The sequence below is a fragment of the Phocoena phocoena genome, chromosome 10 (assembly GCF_963924675.1).
Source record: "Phocoena phocoena chromosome 10, mPhoPho1.1, whole genome shotgun sequence".
Taxonomy (NCBI): Eukaryota; Metazoa; Chordata; class Mammalia; order Artiodactyla; family Phocoenidae; genus Phocoena; species Phocoena phocoena.
Genome location: NC_089228.1, coordinates 32,429,755 through 32,449,226, shown reverse-complemented (window position 1 = coordinate 32,449,226; position 19,472 = coordinate 32,429,755). Strand labels below are relative to the sequence as shown.

The window sequence follows — 19,472 nt, the reverse complement described above, 5'->3', positions numbered from 1 at the left end:
ACCAGTTTATGTTCTGAATGTACATTCCCTGGTGGTCTATTTTGTCCTTAATAATCCTCTAAAGGACATACCTGATCAACACATCCTGTCACTTCTTTTAAAGAAAACATATATACATCACAGTATTATGGGTCATCACTGAGGCAATAATAATAAATAAACCTATAACTACCCGTAGGGGATCAGAACATTTTATATATTCATCATCCATTTCACATAGGAAGTCAGAATCCAATATACTGTTCTCCGGATTCTGACAATTTTTGAGTCTAACAATTAGTGGCTCATTATTCCTTTTCAGATACTGTACTAAGAGCTTTATATGCATTATCTCATTTAATCATCGAAACCACCCTATGAAATTCATTATGCCCATTTCACAAATGAAACTGAGCTAACAGTCAACTTGGCCCAAGGTTGATACGTGAATAGGGCAGGTGTGAATTCAAAATAAGCCTCCCTAGCTGCAAATCTTGTTTCCTGAACTATAAGTAAAACATGTATATGTAAGTGCTGAATATAAGTGCTGAAACAAATCATTCCAAGAGCTGGAAAAACAGAATTGTTTCCTCATTTTAGACCAAGAAATTATATTAGCTATATGGAAATTAGCAATAAAAAAAGAATCTGATGTCTAGAATGCTCTTTCTACCCTCTTATGTCTTCTTTTGAATCTCATTTCTTAGTATTTCTTTCTCATTTATTGCATTTAACAGGGCCAAAAGCCATAGCTAACACCCTTTTTTGGTTTATAAAGGTTAACAGCAGTCGTAATAATTCTTCCAGACATTAAGAAACATATAATTTTGCTTATTTACAGTGCTTCCATCAAATTCATGTCAGAAAGATAGATACTGAGTTGATTTCTGATAATTCACAAGGCTCTTCTATTGACAAAACTGATGATAGATGTGTTTTCATCATTTTTTTTTCTCTTTTGTCCACACTACATGGCATGCAGGATCTTAGTTCCCCAACCAGGGATCAAACCTGTGCCCCTGCAGTGGAAGCACGAAGTCTTAACCATTAGACCATCAGGGGAGTCCCTTTTATAGATGTGTTTTTATGGGATTCAAGAAAAGACTTAGAAAGGCACTTGGAGATTTATAATTCAAATGAGGAGACTGTCTATATCACAGAACCACAACTAGAATTGAGTATTTTATATTACTGGTAGCATACAAAACATACTAAGAATTAAATGTTAAACTTAAGCAGCTGGAATAGACATAAAATTAAGGTCACCAAATAGTAGCTTTGTTTCTTAGTCAAAGGAACATCTTTCCTCAACTACTTTTACCAACTCATTTAGTGTCAATGCCACTCTTTGTGTTTGTATTGTTTATGTGTATATGTAAAAAAAATCGTAAGTGTAAAAACAAGCTAAACTTAAAAAAAGATGGACCAGCGTTATAAAAATATACCAAGGGAAATTCCAAAATATACATTCCAATTTAAAGTAATTCATGGAAAAAAAGGAAATGGCAAAGAGTAGGCTGTGGATCTCATTGGTCTGCAATTCTCTCTGAATCATCTCTCTGATGTCTATGGATATTAATGACTAAAATACAATGAATATCCATTTGCTCCTCATGATAATTTAGACGTTTTAAAAATCATTTTTTTCAGTCTAATAAAATTACTACAGACATAATACTGTAGGAATGGGTGATTCATCTCTACTCATGATTGAATATAGTGCAGAATCAGTAATAAACATTCTAGCAGAGATCTACAGAGATAATATGAAACTTGACTTTTTTTGGACTGGGGAATACGTCAAAGAAAGTTTTACCTCCATTACTTAGAATTTATATGCGCCTATCAAACGTTTTATGTGGATGACTGGATTCTGCCTGTACATTCCTGCTCAGATTTACTTCTATGTAGGGAAAACTGTGGTACTTAGAACCAAGCCATTCATATACAACTACTAAAACATCATGCAAATTTCCTTAAGGAAGAGACTCAACCCCAAAGTCTTCAAAAAGACAACTCCAAATTTTGTGGGAAAAGATGGGGATTTGGGAGGAGAATTGGCCTTTAATTTTCCTGAACTAGACTAGTATGGATGCAGGTGCGTAAGAGCATTTAGTTTTTGATGCACCTGCATGAGACGCAGATGCACGAGAGCAATTAATCTTGTGCCCTACATAAAGCATTAACCAATAAACATTTTCCAGAAAGTGCATCATTACTACTTCATTTCCCAAGACCTTTGGAGGGAAAAATTATATCAAATACAATTACTGATTTTAATTTACTTTTGATGACTTACACTATCAGATTTTAGAGTAGAAGGCGGCAATAGTGAAACATCTACTGACGAAGTACAATTCCACAATTTGGTTAAATATAACAGTGACTCCTTACAGTACAGAAAGTAGCCCAGCCAATAAGTAAACAGAATAGCACATAGATCACAAAGAGTAAAATCTTACTCTTTCTAGTCAACAGATCACTTAATCTGTGAGTACTTATTAAATGTGTTAATTTTCTAATGAACATAATTTTGGAATCTCAAAATTCCCCAGGGATGAAGACATACTAAACATCACTAAATTTAATAGTTGTTAAAAAAAAATTTTTTTAAGTGAACTAAAACTTTTCTACAATAAAAAAGAAATAAGAAGTACTCTACACCTAGGTTCAAATTCCAACTCCACCATTTACTAGCTGTGTAACCTTGGGCAAGTTATTTACCTCAGTAGTTCAGTCTCCTCATCTGTAAAACGGGAATAGTACCTACCACACAGGATTACTGAGATTTAGTTAGTACATATAAACTGCTGAGAACAATGCCTATAACTTATTAAGCACTATAAAGTGTTTGTCAATATCATTACTTAATTAGAATGGCAGTATTGTGGATGTTATGCTACTGTGAAGACCAATAAAAGAACTGAGTCAAGTTATACTCACAAAGATTTACCTTTAAGCTACCAAAAACATGAGTCCTAATCTTAAACTTCACTGGTAAAGCAGTCACAAGCAAAGGTCTGCCATATTAAAATACGAATGCAACAGAACCTTTGATACTGAAAAGTTCAAGCAGAGGTATCTACTGAAAATGATCTAATATTCATGATAAAAGACTCAGATGACCACACCACTAATACCTAGCCAAATCCTATACATAAAGTGATACCTTTCAAGTCTTCCAAGAGGACATTATCTTGGGATCAAGTGTGAAACTAGCAGTACCTGCCGAACTGTTTCTGATAAAGAATTTTTTTAATGAAAAGTCATATTTTTCTATTAAATTCTATCACCAAGTATTAACTCCTTTCAGGTTGGACAGGATGAAGTCCATGATGGTAAAAAGCTGCTTATTTAAGTTTTAAAAGTGCTATTTAGATCGCTATTGTACTATTTGAACAGCTGCTGCTAAGTGTACAAATATTTAGACAAGTTAAAAATTACTCACTTTCACGAAACATGAAAAAAGTCCACTGTGTTATATTTTCCTTACCAAAACCTCCCTAAGAGGAGAAAGGTAACAAATTTCCCCCAAAGAAGCATCAGACTCAGGGGAGAAAACAAAGACAACTAGGTTTTATATTTCCTAATTCCTCAATTATTATCTACTTTTAATGTGTTCAAATGAGGTCTATTTTACAGCAACCTCTCGATTTATCTAATTAAAAAAAAAACACACATGCAAACAGTGCCTTTCAACATTTCCTCGTGCCCTCCCACATTTCAACCCAAATGGGTTTTATGCCAATTTCCTGGTCCTATCAAATATTAAAAGAAGGTACATCATGCTTTGTTTTGCTTAAAACCCTAAAAAAACGGACTTCAAAATTGTATCAAGCTAAAAAATTGTTTAAAAAGAAAAAAATTCAACCTCCTACTTCGATCCTATAACCAGAGCCCATCTGAATCTACTTCCAACCTATTCTCTACCAATTGATAACTCAGGATGAAATCTAATTTTCCTCATATAGACTATACATCTTAACTAAACCAAAAGGATTGATAACCTTGACCTATACAAGAATTCTCTTGAATCCTAAAATGTATTACATTAACTCACTTAAAAGATACTTCTAGAAACATTCTGCATGCTAGTGGACAAAAGATAACTTCATCTTTCTTAACATCGTTTCTCACAGCAAGGATTTCCCTGGCTTTATCATTCAAATAGAAATTAACAATTTGACTTTATTTGTATCTTACTGACAGAAGGCTAACAATTTCAGGTGTGCAAATGTAGCTGGTTATGCACATGGCAAGAGGAAGCACATGCTTCATTCAAGAGTCTCTTTACCAAGATTCAAGTTACAAATAAAAAACGTTTTCCGCAAATAAGAAAATTCCTATTACTTTCCAAAGTAAATCTGAAAAAACGGAACCACGCACTAAAACAAAAAGACGCTTTAAATTGACTAAATCCAGACAGAGTATCCCAAATTGCTGGAGAGTCAAAAATTGTTTTCTAAGAATTGAAAACGATAACTTCCTCCATTAGAAAGGTGTCACAATACGGCATTAAGTTTTAAAAAGGTAACGTACTTTATTTAACTGTTCCCATACTGGTTCCAAAAACCAGACTGGACTTTTAAATATTTTTCTGAAGTTCTCTCATCTGCAAGATCAAGTTGGTGACTCTTGGGCATAAGCTGACCTCTATTTTTTTCCACAGGGAAATTACTGCACCAAGAACCTACCTTCCCAAGCTTCTCAAATACAAGAAAAAAACATACTAACGTTGGATTTAGAGACAGCCCTATCTAGCGCTTCAAAAACGAGAAAAAAAAATCTACATGGAAATGAAGTGTGATGGCAAACAGCAGTGTGCATGAATCACATCTAACGGAGATGTCTAAACAAGGGAAGACGCTGACATCGAGCAAATTTCAAGTAGACGCATAGAGCTGAAGAATTTCCACAGGGAGAAGCACTTGTGGTCCTCTCAACGCAATGGCCTTGGAGAAAGCCCCAGAATCCACGGCCACGGGTTATTTCCACAGTGAGACTTCTCAGAAGCATCCTTAGGAGGACACATCAGCTTCTCTGCCTTCAGGGGCTGGGAGGGAGGGGCGCCGAGCACCATCTTTCCTCTCTGGGAGCTGCAGCCTTACGGACAAGCTTCAAACCTGAGCTACTTCCAACTTCCACGGGGAGAGGGGGAGCAGGGAGCGTGGTTCCACCGCTTTCCTCTCGCACCAAGCGCAGCAGCTGGGCGGCCGTGGCAGTGCGGGAAGAGGCGGCTGGCGCTGCATGCGTGTTTACGTGTCTCGGATGGGTGTGGGAAGGAGACAGAGAGGTTCTAATGAAAAGATGGAGGGGAGAGAGAAAGAGGGGTTGGGAAAAAGGGGAAGCACCACCTTTCTTTTCTCTGCTCTTCCTGGGGATCTGAAAACTCCTCCTAACGGGTCTTTCGGGCTCTTCGGGGCCTTTGGGCAGAGCGGCCGCGCCCGCCTCACAGGAGTCCTGAGGCTGCTCGTGGCAGAGGCTCGGGGCGGCCTCGGCAGCCGCGGTCTCCTCAGGCCCGGCGCCGCCGCCGGGCTCCGCGACGCTGAGGCCGCCGCCATTTTGTGGGGAGGACTCAAGCTCCGGAAGCGCCTGCTTCAGCTCGTCGTCTCCGCCGCCGCCGCCACTTTCCCAGTTCGCGTCCGTCGGCGGAGAGGCCTCCGCCTCCGCCTCCGCAGCAGTAGCCATCGCGCCGGCGTGAGGAGCACCGGGAAGCTTCTGCCTACAAGGTCGACGGGGGTGGGGGGAAGGGGTGGCGAGCCAGCTTCGCCGCCAAGCTGCTCTCAGCCCACCCACCCCCTTCCCCCCCGTGGCCGCTGGCCGCTATCCCGGCCCAGCAGCCTCTCGGGGGGCCCCAAAGCAGGCGCTACAACCGTGCGGCCCGACCCCAAGAGCCGCTCCTCGCTCGGGCAGTTCTTCTGCCGGCCCCCACCACTCAACGTGCTGGCGTCGGGGCCGGGATGGGGCGGGGCCATCTCGGAGCGCTCCACCAATGGGGGCGCGGCGCCCGCCTCCGCGGGTGCGGACAGACAGCGCCGGGGGGTGGAGCCTCGGGGCGCCGGAGCCCGCCAAAAGGGGCGACCGCAACGGCTAGAGAGTACCTCGACGCCGCGGCCAGCTGCGGGGTGGATGGGCCTCAGGACGAGCTGCGAGTTCCCGGAGCACGCTCGGCCAGTGCTGCAGGCGAGGGAGGCGCGCTGCGCCAGATCCCGAGAACGCAGGCGTCGCCTCTTTACGGGCAAGATTACCCAGCTTCTCCGCGCACGATTCACATCGGCCAGGACAGTACAGAGGCAGTGGTTGTGGGACGATCTCGGCTTTGTGAAATATTTACGTGCATATAAAGCCCTGGAGTGGCGATAAGAGAGTGGACTGCAGCGATAAGAGCATGAAAGCCTCGGGGGCCCACTTCACCGACCTGCAGTTCCCACCGGATCTTGCACCTTTACAACACATTACTCCCACCCGCCCCCCTCTTTTATCTAGAGGGGTTAGAACCAGTGGCACGCCTCCAGCAAACAGTCGATGCCTTGGTCCTTTGATTTGACTTCATAGCCTAATGTTAACAGGATTTGGTTCTGGGGAGCTTGAGGAGAGAGGGGCTGCTGGCTTTTAGATTTCCCTTTGGTGTTTCAGTTTTCCTCAAGTGCGTGTATATTAAAGAAAAATAGAAACGTCTGCAGCCACGTTAAAAAATATACAGCAAGCGATCGCTTTCCCTTAAAATAACTTGACAGTCAAGCAGAAGGCCTTTAAAACAGCTTACACCGATTAGGTTGAAACTACTATTTATTTGGGTTATGGTGAATAGAGAAAATGTAATACTTCTTGGGTCCTTTCTGTACGCTAGGCACTGGACAAAGCGATTTACGTATACTATGTGCATTTAATCCTCACAACAACAGATGTTAGGGAGATACTATTATGCACAATTTAAAATAAGTGTTGCATAGGGAGGGTGAGAGGGAGGGAGACACAAGAGGGAAGAGATATGGGAACATATGTATAACTGATTCACTTTGTTATAAAGCAGAAACTAACACACCATTGTAAAGCAATTATACTCCAATAAAGATGTAAAAATAAATAAAGCAGGGATAATAAAAAAAATAAAATAAGTGTTGCAATTAGGAGTATGGGATTAATAGAAACACACCACTGTAAAACAACAAGGATTTACTGTATAGCACATGGAACTGTGTTCAATATCTTGTAATAACCTATTATAGAAAAGAATCTGTAAACTATAGTTAAATAAAAAATAAGTATTGCAAGATATAGAACAAATTAACAAAATGAGAATTTGAAGCCAGGTCTGTTTAACTCCAAATAAAGTACTTGCCCTTGACTGCTTCTCTTAAGACCTAATCTTCACAGCAGCTCTGTACCTTTATGCATTTTATGTATGGAGAAATGAGGATTGACATTTTGCTCCATCTCTAAGCAGTAGGATAAGGATTGGGACCCAGACCTCAATTTTCAAACTCCAGGAGTTGACTGACCAAACCTATAATTATAATAAAACCCTAGGCTTTGCCACGTGGCTGCTACTTAAAGAGCATTCCCAAGGGCAATAGCAAAATTATATTCCAATGTCCTGTGATAAATATCATACCTGTTTAACAGCTAATAGGAAAAGCTAATCATGACTTGCCCAACCTATTTGAATCAGCTCAGTAAGTCATAGGAAAGTATAAAACAATTATTCCTTTTAGTAAATAGTTAATATAAAAACATTTTAAAATACTGATGAAAACACTAGGGCCATGTTGAGGCAAAATGCTACATTATTTTAAGTTAAAAATTACCCTCAAAATTTGGAGGAAGAAGCTTTACTTGATAGTAGAGGCTATCAGAAACTCAGGTGTTGGGGTCTCCAAAGGGTAACTCTGTTGTTGGTTCATTAAAGGCATTTCTAAAAACTCATTTTTATCAGATTAAAGATAAGTAGGAACAACTGCATACTGGTGCCACTACTCAGCTAAGGCTTTCCTCATTTGGTCAGCAAAAGCCAGCTTAAACTCGGAAGGTAGAAGTCCTAGGATATGTATAAGGCAAACACACCAGTTGGTGGTAAAGAGTACCTAAAACTAAGCCCAGAGAGAACCATTTGTCTTCCACAGAAATAGAATCTTAAATTCGGTGAGGATAAAATTTTTCTTCATTCCAAGTCATTTATTTTTTTTAATTTTAAATGAATTCAGTATTATTCCTTATAAGGTGTAAGAGGATTGGGAAGCTCTAATATATAATTTTAACTATATATTCAATTATTGTAGATTAAAAATTTTAGGTTCACCTGGATAACATTACTACTATTCAATATTAAAAATATTTTTCAGTTGTTTATTGGGTGCTGTGTGCTGAGGATATAATTCTGAAGCAAAGGGACACGGGTACCTCTTTCATGTTTACAGTTCATCAGAAAATATGTCTAAAACTAGAATCTATGGTGATGGCTAAGCGGAGACCTAAAAGTTAAGAATCAGCTACAGGAAAGGGATAGAGGGGGCATAAACTTGCTATCTCAGGAACACTAACACACACAGTGAGATACAGAGGGTATCCACATATGTGTTTATATACATGTATGCATATAGATATCCAGTATATGGGGATGGGGGTTCAAGGGGAGGAGCTACCACTGATACACAAGGTTCTGAAGCAAGAGCTACTAAAGGTTAAAGATATAAAAGCTACCCTGGGGACTTCCCTGGTGGTCCAGTGGTATAAAGAATCCACCCTGCAATGCAGGGGACTTGGGTTCAATCCCTGGTCAGGGAACTAAGATCCCACATGCTGGGGGGCAACTAAGCCTGCACGCCATAACTACTGCACTTGCACACCTCAAGTGGAGCCCACGTACCACAAACTACAGAGCCCACGCACCCTGGAGCCTGCTCGCCATAACTAGAGAAGAGAAAACCTACAGACCACAACTAGAGAGAAGCCCATGCACCACAACAAAGAGCCCGTGCACCACAACGAAAGATCCTGCGTGCCGCAACTAAGACCCAATGCAGCCAAAAATAATAATAATTTTAAAAATTAAAAAATAAAATAAAACCTACATTGTCCCCTACCCTAAGTAATGGACAAAACAACAACACAAGGAAAACTAGAGAACAATGAGATAGTGTATAATTAAAAATGCAGGGACCACGATTGCCTTTTTAAATTGGAAACACAAAAATAATCCAGTTCAACTCTTCATTTTAAAAATAGGAAAAGACAGTGGACCAAGATCACACAGCAGACTAGTAAGAAGACTTAACATTCATTGAGCACTTTCTGTGTGCCAGGCACTGGTACTAGGAGTGTTACATGTGTTGAATCATTAATCCCCACAAAAAGTATTAATGCTATCCATATTTTACAGATAAGGAAACTGAGACAGAGGGGTTATTTAACTTTCTTATGGTCATTTCAGTTTTAAGTGGCAGAACCAAGATTCTAACCCAGGCAGTCTGCCTTCAAAGCCCATGCTCTTAATAACCACCCTAGGCTAACCTCTCGTTAGTAGCAAAACAAAGTCCAGAACTTAGTGCATTTTCCACTATGCCATTTCACCTCCCTTCCTCAAACAGTACTATAAAAGACAGGATATAAATAGTATAACTCAGCAATAACTGTCAGTATTACTGAAGCATAAACCTTTGAGCTAGCAATTTTACTTCTAGAAATTTGTAGTAGAGATATGCTCATTCACATTTGAAAGGTTTATTCAAGGATATCCATTGTTATTTGTAATGGGATATCAAGTGTTATTTGTAATGGGATATCAAGTGTTGTTTGTAATAGTAAATAATTGGAAACTAAATGTCTATCAATAGGGTATACCCATAAAATAGATACTGATACATGCCAAAACATGGATGCATCTTGAAAACATGCTAAGTGAAAGAAGCCAGACACAAAAATCCACATACTGTGTGATTCCATTCACATGAAAGTTTAGAATAGTCAAATCCATAGAAACAGAGAGAAGATTGATGGTTACCAGGACCTGGAGAAGGGGTGGGGAATGAGGATAGACTGACTGCTAATGAGTATAGGATCTCTTTTGGGGGTGATGAGAATGTTCTGGAATTAGGTATGGAGATAGTTGCACAATTTTGTGAATGTACTAAAAACCACTGAGTTATAAACTTTGCGGAGCACAGGCTCCGGATGCGCAGGCTCAGCAGCCATGGCTCACGGGCCCAGCCGCCCCGCGGCATGTGGGATCTTCCCGGACCGGGGCACGAACCCATGTCACCTGCATCGGCAGGCGGACTTTCAACCACTGCGCCACCAGGGAAGCCCGAGTTACACACTTTAAAGTATATAAGGCTTGATTTCATGATATATGAATTATGTTTGAATTTTTTTTTAAATAGAGGACCTAGGTATTACCGGAGGACAGAGATTCCAAGCAGCAGGGAGTCTCTCCCATTGCTGGCTTTGAAGCAGCAGCCTGCCATAAATTCTACAGGTGCCAACACCTTGAGAGATCTTGGAAGCAAATTCTTTCCTAGTGAGTCTCCAGGTAAGAATGCAGTCCAGCTGACATCATGATTTCAGCTGTGTGAGACCCAGGCAGAGAAACCAGCTAAGCCATATCCATACTCTGACCTACAGAAACTGTGAGATGATACATGGATATTGTTTGAAGCTACTAAGTTTGTGGTAATTCATCATGCCGCAATAGAAAACTAATACAGAGGCTACAAAACACCTGGCTTTTCTAAGTGCTTTGCATATGTTAAATTTATTTAATTTGCACAATAAACTCTGTGAGGGGGCCTCCCTGGTGGCGCAGTGGTTAAGAATCCGCCTGCCAATGCAGGGGACACGGGTTCGAGCCCTGATCTGGGAAGATCCCACATGCCTCAGAGCAACTAAGCCTGTGCGCCACAACTACTGAGCCTGCATGCCACAACTACTGAAGCCTGGGTGCCTAGAGCCTGTGCTCCGCAACAAGAGAAGCCACCACAATGAGAAGCCCGCGCATCACAAGAAGAGTAGCCCCCGCTTGCCACAGCAAGAGAAAAGCCCGTGTGCAGCAACAAAGACCCAACACAGCCAAAAAATAACAAAATAAATAAATCTTTTAAAAAAATAACTCTGTGAGGTAGGTACTCATATTTTCCCCATTTTTCTCATGAAGAAGCTCATTAAGTGCTAAAACAAAACAGCCAAGGTACAGAACAAGATGGATAGAGTGTTTAGCATTTGTACCCCAAAAAGGGCAAATACAGTTATGTATATACACCTATTTGCATAAAACTTTTGTGGAAGGCTACATAAATGACTAGCTACAGTGGTTGCCTGTGGAAAGGGAACCAGGGCTGGAGGGCAGAGGTGGGAGAGACTTCTCAGTCCATATCTTTTTATACTTTAAAGCATATGAATGCATCACTTACTAAAAAAACAAAAACAAAAACATTTTAAAAAGAAAGGAGTGGGGAGGGATAAATTAGGAGTTTGGGATTAAATAATCACACTACTATATATAAAATCGACAACCAACAAGGACCTACTATATAGCATAGGGAACTATACTCAATATTTTGTAATAACCTATCATGGAAAAGAATCTAAAAAAAGAATATATATATGCATATATATCTGAATCACTTTGCTGTACACCTGAAAGTAATACAACATTGTAAATCAATTATATTTCAATAAAATTTTTAAATTAAAAAATAAAGAGAAAGGAAAAATATATATAGAGAAGCATACTGAGAAGCTGTCGTTGTGATTACTCAGTGCTTCATGCAAGAGTGAAACAGTAGTATCTTAATAATCATCCAGAAATCCAATACAGAGATTTTAGAAGGATCCCTATGTTTCAACAGAGAGGAATTATAGACTCCCACATGCTGGTCAAATCAATTAGGTAAGTATATAGTTAGAGGTACAGAATTCGCACATAGAAATAAAAGCATAACAGTACCTTTGAAGTGAACAAAGTCACTAAAAAGATTCAACAGTAACAACAGCCTTTAACATTTGCAAAGCAATTTGTGTTTTTTTTTTTCAGGTAAACCACATTATTTGATGCTCACAGGTACCTACTTCAACCATATAGCTAGGAGGCTTTTTTTTTTTTTTTAACCTTTCCACTGATGAGCAGCAGGGAAAGATAATAAAGGCCAATCAACAAAACCACCACTAATCCAATGCATAGAACCTTAAGGAGATTAACCAGTTCAGCCCGTTCATTTTGTGAATAAGGACAGTACTATAAGACTACAACTCCACGGCCTATTCAGATGCATTAAAAACATATGAAACTGCCATTCCTTCCATTATGCTTGAGCTAAAACAATAATTCTACTTCCATGAGTCATCTTCTTTCCCCCAAAGAACTTGTCTATTACTCACTGAGCAGATATTTCTTGCGCGTGTCTCAAGGAAGTATAAGACCCTGACAACAAACTGGGTTGAAGTTCATCATGGTTGATGTCTGGAAGGAAAGACTTCCATGCAAGGAAGAGAAGGCACACAAGTAATCTTCAGTTGAAAATAATAATAAGGTTAGGGTTGAACCAGCATGTGAGCAGCCCTTCAACTACACAGCTGACTCAGGTAACCACAAATCTCAACTAAACCCAGGAGTCAAGAGCTGTTACTAAGGTTTAAGTTTTGGTTTCATTTCTTTCTTTAATTTTTTAAAAATTGAAGTGTAAAAGCCTACGACACTATGTTAGTTCCAGGTGCACAGCAGAGTGAGTCACTATTTCTATATGTTTCAAAATGATCACCACTTTAGTCATTTCTGAGTTAAACTCTTCTAAGACTTCTGTTACATGTAATACCATGAATGAGTCTCACAGGGATGATGTTAAGTGAAATAAGTCAGGCACAAGAGTACATACTGTATGATTCCATTTATATGAAGTTCAAGGGCAGACAAAAATGGTAATAAAAGTCAGAATAGTGGTTCCCTTATGTGTTTGTCAGGGGGAGGAAGGGGGTATGAGAGGGTCCCCTTTGAGTCAAAGGGGACATGAAACAACTTTATGAAATGATGAAAATGTTCTATATCTTGATCTAGGTAATAGTTATATGTATATATAAAGACAGTATATACATACATAAATATTTATTGAACTCTACACTTGAAAGGTGTGCACTTTACTGTATGATGTTACTCTTCAATTAAACAACAACAAAAACTCTTCTGCATGTTCTCATTATTCAAGGGCTAAAGATAAGAATTCTTCACATGGCTTATAGAGCCCTGCTGATCCTGACCCTTTTCTACTTTCCATCTCCACCTCTCTTCCCTAAGCTCCTCCTTGGCATCTCCTGTGTCTGGCACACTTGCCGAGCTCCCCTGGCCACATGATCAACCTTGGCACATATTGTTTCCCCAGCATCGTGTGCTTGCTCTTCTTCCCTGGACAACCCCTTCCCTGTTAGCTCCTGCACTTCCTCTGGCTTAAGTTTCACTTCCTCGTGTAAGCTTCCTCCATCATCCCCCTCCCACTCAAGGTTGGCTTTCCCTGTGTGGTGCTTTCATAGAACCTTCTTCTTTTCACTCAGACTATTTACCTCTCATTTCTCTCAATTTGTCATTACTCCCTCATTTATGGGATTATTTAATTATATCTATCTCTCCCACAAGAACTTATGCTCCACTCCATGGGCTGAGGGGCAATGTCTGGGTTTGCTTACCACAATAACCCTGGGCCTGGCACAGTGCCTGGAACACAGTAGGTGTTTACTAAATATGTTTTGACTGCTGAGGACAGAGTGGCTATCTGATAGTTTCTGGCAAGAAAATCGCTATCTCACATAACATGATTTGCGTTTACCCCGTTAAGTGTTTACTGGTATATCTCGCTTTAAGCAAACTTTATTATTGGAAATCACACCCCAAAATATAAGTTAGGGTGTGTCTGCCAAATGCCTTTTAAATGATTTATGCAAATTCAAAATGCCTTTCACTGCGTTTGAGAAGACAGATGAACACCATTTGCCAAATCCAACGCTTATTGAAATAAAAAGGATTTAACAATTGGGAGCGATTCTTGTGTTATGTCAGCCGGCTAACCAGTACAGACCCGGTTATAAGATCATTTATACCACCGCCATTTCCACCTGAAGAAAAACTCAGGTTTATACTAACTTCACACGGTGGTTGGTGAAGTTTTCTAAGTAAGAAGAGTGGTGCCAAGGACGTGAGTTACACAAAGAAACAAAATGCTCAAGAGGAAGTGATGTACTGCAAAAGTGCAAACAGCGGTGAAATGTGTGAAAAAAATTTTCAAATTAAGTGTTTTTGGGACTTCCCTGGTGGTCCATTGGTTAAATCTCTGTGCTTCCACTGCAGGGGGTGTGGGTTCGATCCCTGTTCAGGGAACTAAGATCCCGCATGCCATACAGTGCAGCCAAAAAAAAAAAAAAAAAAAACCCACAAAAACAAAACAAAAAAACGCGTTTTTATGCTTTTATAATAAAGGAGGGAAAAAGAAAGTTGTAGGAATTCATGTAGGAATTCAGAAGGTAATACATCTCACTACTCAATTTGGAAGACTGTGAATAAGTTGGAGGAAAAGGAATAATAATACAGATAATTTACCATTCATTCTCTCAACAAATATTTCTTGGGACCCTATCTGCTACCAGGCCCCAGTCTGGGCTTCTGGTGATACAGCTGAAAACAAACAGATCCATCCTGACCCTGCTGTGATCTTCACAGCAGTTGCCAGAGAAACATTGCCACTTTTGGCAGAGGAAGAAATGGTGGCTTAACTGTCTTGCTCAAAGAAATACCACCAATAAGTGATTCATCAGGACTCAGATTTGCATCTTCTAACTCCAATTTCAGGCAACTATACGAAATTCTACTTGCTTGCAGGCCTCTGGGATCTCTAGTTTGTAAATCAAGGCTCTCAAGAGAAATAAAGAAAAATTACAAAGTTACAGCACTATACATTTCAAACACTCCCCTGTGTGTCATTTCTTCTCCCTTGTTTTGCCCCTCTATTCTTCTGAGTGAATAGGAAACTTCCCACCAACTCCCTTACAAACACAGGTTTTTTCATTTTTACTATTTCCTTTGGCACCTACCAATTTGTAGATGATTTCTGGACAGACAGAATTAAATCGGTCATCCAGTCTCCTTGGCTGAACAGCTGAACTGAGAGCCTGCCTCCCTTTGACTTCACATGATTCACGTTATGGCTTTATTATCCGGTGCTTCAGAATACAAGAAAGGTACTCAGACTTACTTTAACTTTGGACATTTTCTCCCCAATTCATAAAAGCCCAGCAATAAAAACTAAAATTCCCTAAAAAAAAAAAAAAAAAAATCCCAGCAATAAAGGATATAGTTGATGTGACCTTTTGCTACTGTGATTCTGTGATTTATAGGAAATGTATACATTTGGCATTCGGATGACCAAAATATATTTCTCAGATATATTTGGCTTCATCCACAGTTCCTGGTTCACAGCTCCCTAAAACCTTGGAATTTTTTGGTTGATAAGAGCAACGGGAGCATCTTTTCTTATAATACACTGTTTGGTCTCTTGTCCTCAGTTCTGGAAAATGCTGCAGACAGAATGGGTATCTTGATATTGGTAACAATTCCTTTCCATCACAATTGGGTTTATGTTAATAAATGTGGCTTTGGATCCTACCCCAGGGTATGGACTGGTTGCCAGCCCATGTGAATGGTTGGTTTTCCTGATTCCAGTCATACACCCTGATTTCAAGGCAGGAAGGGGAGCTTGAGGTTGAATCAATCTCCGTTGGCCAATGATGTAGTCAATCATGGCTATGTCATGAAGCCTCCGTAAAAGCCTCCAAAGACAGCTTTTCGACCCTTTGTTGGAGAGCTTCTACATGGGGGACCCAGATTGCTTCTGCATGCTACCTTGCCAGCTCCCAATTTCCAGGAGGACAGAAACTTCTTTGTTCAAGATGTCGCCCTACATATCTCTTCATCTGGCTGTAGATTTTTATCTTTTAATAGACTTTTATAATAAATTACTAATCTTGTGAGTAAACAGGTTTTCTCAAGTTCTGTGAGCTGTTCTGGCAATTAAACCCAAAGAGAGAGTCATGGGAACTTATGATTTGTAGGCAGTTGGTCAGAAGCACAAGTAACAACCCGGGCTTGCTACTGGCATCAGAAGTGGAGGGTGATCTTGTGGGACTGAGCCTTTTACGTGTGGAATCTGATTCTATCTCTGAATAGATAGTGTCAGAATTGAGTTGAATTCTTGAACACCCAGCTGGTGTCCGAGAATTGCTTGTTGGTATGAGGAAGCCTGCATGCACACATGCACATGTTGGGACTGGGTGCAGGAATCCTTAACAACTACATAGTAAATACTGATTTTAAAAGAACATTAAGGGCTTCCCTGGAGGCTCAGTGGTTAAGAATCTGCCTGCCAATGCAGGAGACACAGGTTCGAGCCCTGGTCCTGGAAGATCCCACATGCCACGGAGCAACTAAGCCTGTGCCCCACAACTACTAAGCCTGTGCTCTAGAGCCCACGAGCCACAACTACTGAGCCTGCATGCTGCAACTACTGAAGCCCACGTGCCTAGAGCCCATGCTCCACAAGAGAAGCCACCGCGATGAGAAGCCCGTGCACCACAACGAGGATGAGTAGCCCCCGTTCGCGGCAACTAGAGAAAGCCCTCGCACAGCAATGAAGACCCAACGCAGTCAAAAATAAATTAATTAATTAATTTTAAAAAAGAAAAAATTCATTAAAAAATAAGAACATTATTAGCAAGTGTGCATTGACTGATAAATGGATGGAAAAAATGTATTGTCCACACAATGGAATATTATTCTGCCACAAAAAGGAATAAAGTGCTGATACGTGCTATAAAATGGATGAACCTTGAAAACTATGCTAAGTGAAAGAAGCCAGTCACAAAAGGCCACCTACAGTATAATTTTATATATATGAAATGTCTGGAATAAGAAAATCTATTGAGACAAAGTGTATTAGTGGTTGCTTAGAACTGGAGGAATGGGTAGATTTACAGGTGAAAGCTAAAGAGTTTTTTTAGAGTGATGAAAATGTTCTAAAATGAATTGTGGTGATGGTTGCATAACTCTGATAATACTAAAGATCACTGAATTGTACACTTCAATAATTATGTGGTATGTGAATTATAACAATAAAACTTCTTTAAAAAAGGAAATTGACCTAGTGTTCCACTAGTAACTTGGGTATGTGATGCACAAAGTTATTTGACCTACAACCACTGCTTAAATTTGTGTTGAACATGTAGAGAGAACTGAATAAACAATTTTTTATGCTTTTTTCTTCAAATAAAAAGAAAAAACACTGGATTCTACCTATACTGCAGCAGCATAATTTAAATATTATAGCTGAGATGTATCCTAGTCAATTAAGGCAGCAACTGACACCAACACCCTATATGTGTCTATATCCAGCCTTTACAGGATGTGAATATATAAGTAACAAGAGTGCTTGCTGTATCTTTTCTTGATTTTTATATTTTAAAGATTTTTTAATTTAGTTAATATTAACCCCTTTTTAAAAAAGAATATTAAACAGAAGGCCTAGTGAATTATGAACTATCAATATAAAATATTCCAAATTCTTTTAAAAAAATCCACCTCAACTATTTAAAATACAACGCTATTGTTTGCCTCTAAACACCTTACTTCAAATGTCCTTCCCCATACTTCCAAACACACCAAAAAACATGTTTTCCCCAATTATTCCTCTATTAAAAAAAAAAATCCCTGGTTAGAAGAAATTTGCAAAAATAGATCTTTACAAAAAATGCGACCTAGAGTTTTAGTACCCTCCAGTGGTTCTGAAAGGATGGGCAATGATTATTATAAGTTTTCTTCTAAAAACTCTTTGGGGAACCAGCCAAGTTTAAATGGGGTAATTGGTAGGTCTATGGTTTCAATTTACATAAATTATAGAAACATAACACTAGATATTTATCTAATTGAAGAAAATGTGGTGTTCAGTTACCCAAACAGAGGAATTCTACTTGTGGTTTGTGCCATTTGGTGATTAGTCTATTCTCTTGAGAATCTAAATGTGCCTCTCTGGGGACAGAGTACAGTAATGTTAAAAAATTCAAATAAAAAAAACCAATCAAAAAATGGGCAGAAGATCTAAACAGACATTCTCCAAAGAAGACATACAGATGGTCAAAAAGCACAGGAAAAGATGCTCAACATCACTAATTATCAGAGAAATGCAAATCAAAACTACAATGAGGTATCACCTCACACTGCTCAGAACAGCCATCATCAAAAAGTCTATAAACAATAAATGCTGGAGAGGGTGTAGAGAAAAGGGAACCCTCCTACACTGTTGGTGGGAATGTCAATTAGTACAACCACTATGGAGAACAGTATGGGAATTCCTTAAAAAACTAAAAATAGAGCTACTGTATGATCATATGGTACCATATGATACCATAGCAATCCCACTCCTGGGCATATATCCAGTAAAAACCATAATTTGAAAAGATACATGCACCCCAATGTTCATTGCAGCACTATTTACAATAGCCAAGACATGAAAGCAACCTAAATGTCCATTGACAGAGGAATGGATAAAGAAGATGTAGTACATATAGTCAATGGAATATTACTCAGCCATAAAAAAGAATGAAGTAATGCCATTTGCAGCAACATGGATGGACCTAGAGATTATCATACTAAGTTAAGTAAGTCAGACAGAGAAAGACAAATATAATGTGATACCATTCATATGTGGAATCTAATTTTTAAAAATGAAACAAATGAACTTACTTTATAAAACAGAAACAGACTGACAGATATCAAAAACAAACTTATGGGGCTTCCCTGGTGGCGCAGTGGTTGAGAGTCCGCCTGCTGATGCAGGGGACATGGGTTCGTGCCCCGGTCCGGGAAGATCCCACATGCCACGGAGCAGCTGGGCCCCTGAGCCATGGCCGCTGAGCCTGCACGTCCGGAGCCTGTGCTCCGCAACAGGAGAGGCCACAACAGTGAGAGGCCCGTGTACCAAAAAAAACAAAAAAAAAAACAAACTTATGGTTACCAAAGGTGAAACTGGGCGGGGTGGGGGGGAGGGATAAATTAGGAGCTTGGAATGAACACACACATACTACTATATATAAGATAGGTAACCAACAAGGACCTGTTATATAGCACAGGGAACTCTACTCAATATCCTGTGATAACCTATATGAGAAAAGAATCTAAAAAAGAATGAATATTAATGTGGATGTAAAACTGAATCACTTTGCTGTATACCTGAAAGTAAGACAGCATTGTAAATTGATTATACTCTAATAAAATTTAAAAAATGAAATAAAATAAAAATTGCAAAAACCGTCAGTTTCACTTTGCTTTGCAAAAACTCAAAAATATATAAACTATTCTTATATATTTCTTTAATAAAATAGTATTAAAATAATTCCTTTAGTAGATGTTTATCCACATTCATAACAGAGATGTTGATTAGTTACACTCACCATTATGTGCTGCTTCTTTC

General features: G+C 39.5%; 1 protein-coding gene across 6 annotated transcripts in view; it reads right to left on the bottom strand.

Moving 5' to 3' along the window:
• Positions 1 to 5,667, bottom strand: part of TASOR (transcription activation suppressor) — a 49,458-nt gene extending 43,791 nt beyond the window's left edge. For all 6 annotated transcript variants that reach the window (XM_065884998.1, XM_065884994.1, XM_065884995.1 and 3 more), the window contains exon 1: positions 5,334 to 5,667. In XM_065884998.1, the coding sequence (XP_065741070.1) occupies positions 5,334 to 5,667 (334 nt within the window). The remainder of the gene's footprint in view (positions 1 to 5,333) is intronic.
• Positions 5,668 to 19,472: the final 13,805 nt, after the last annotated feature.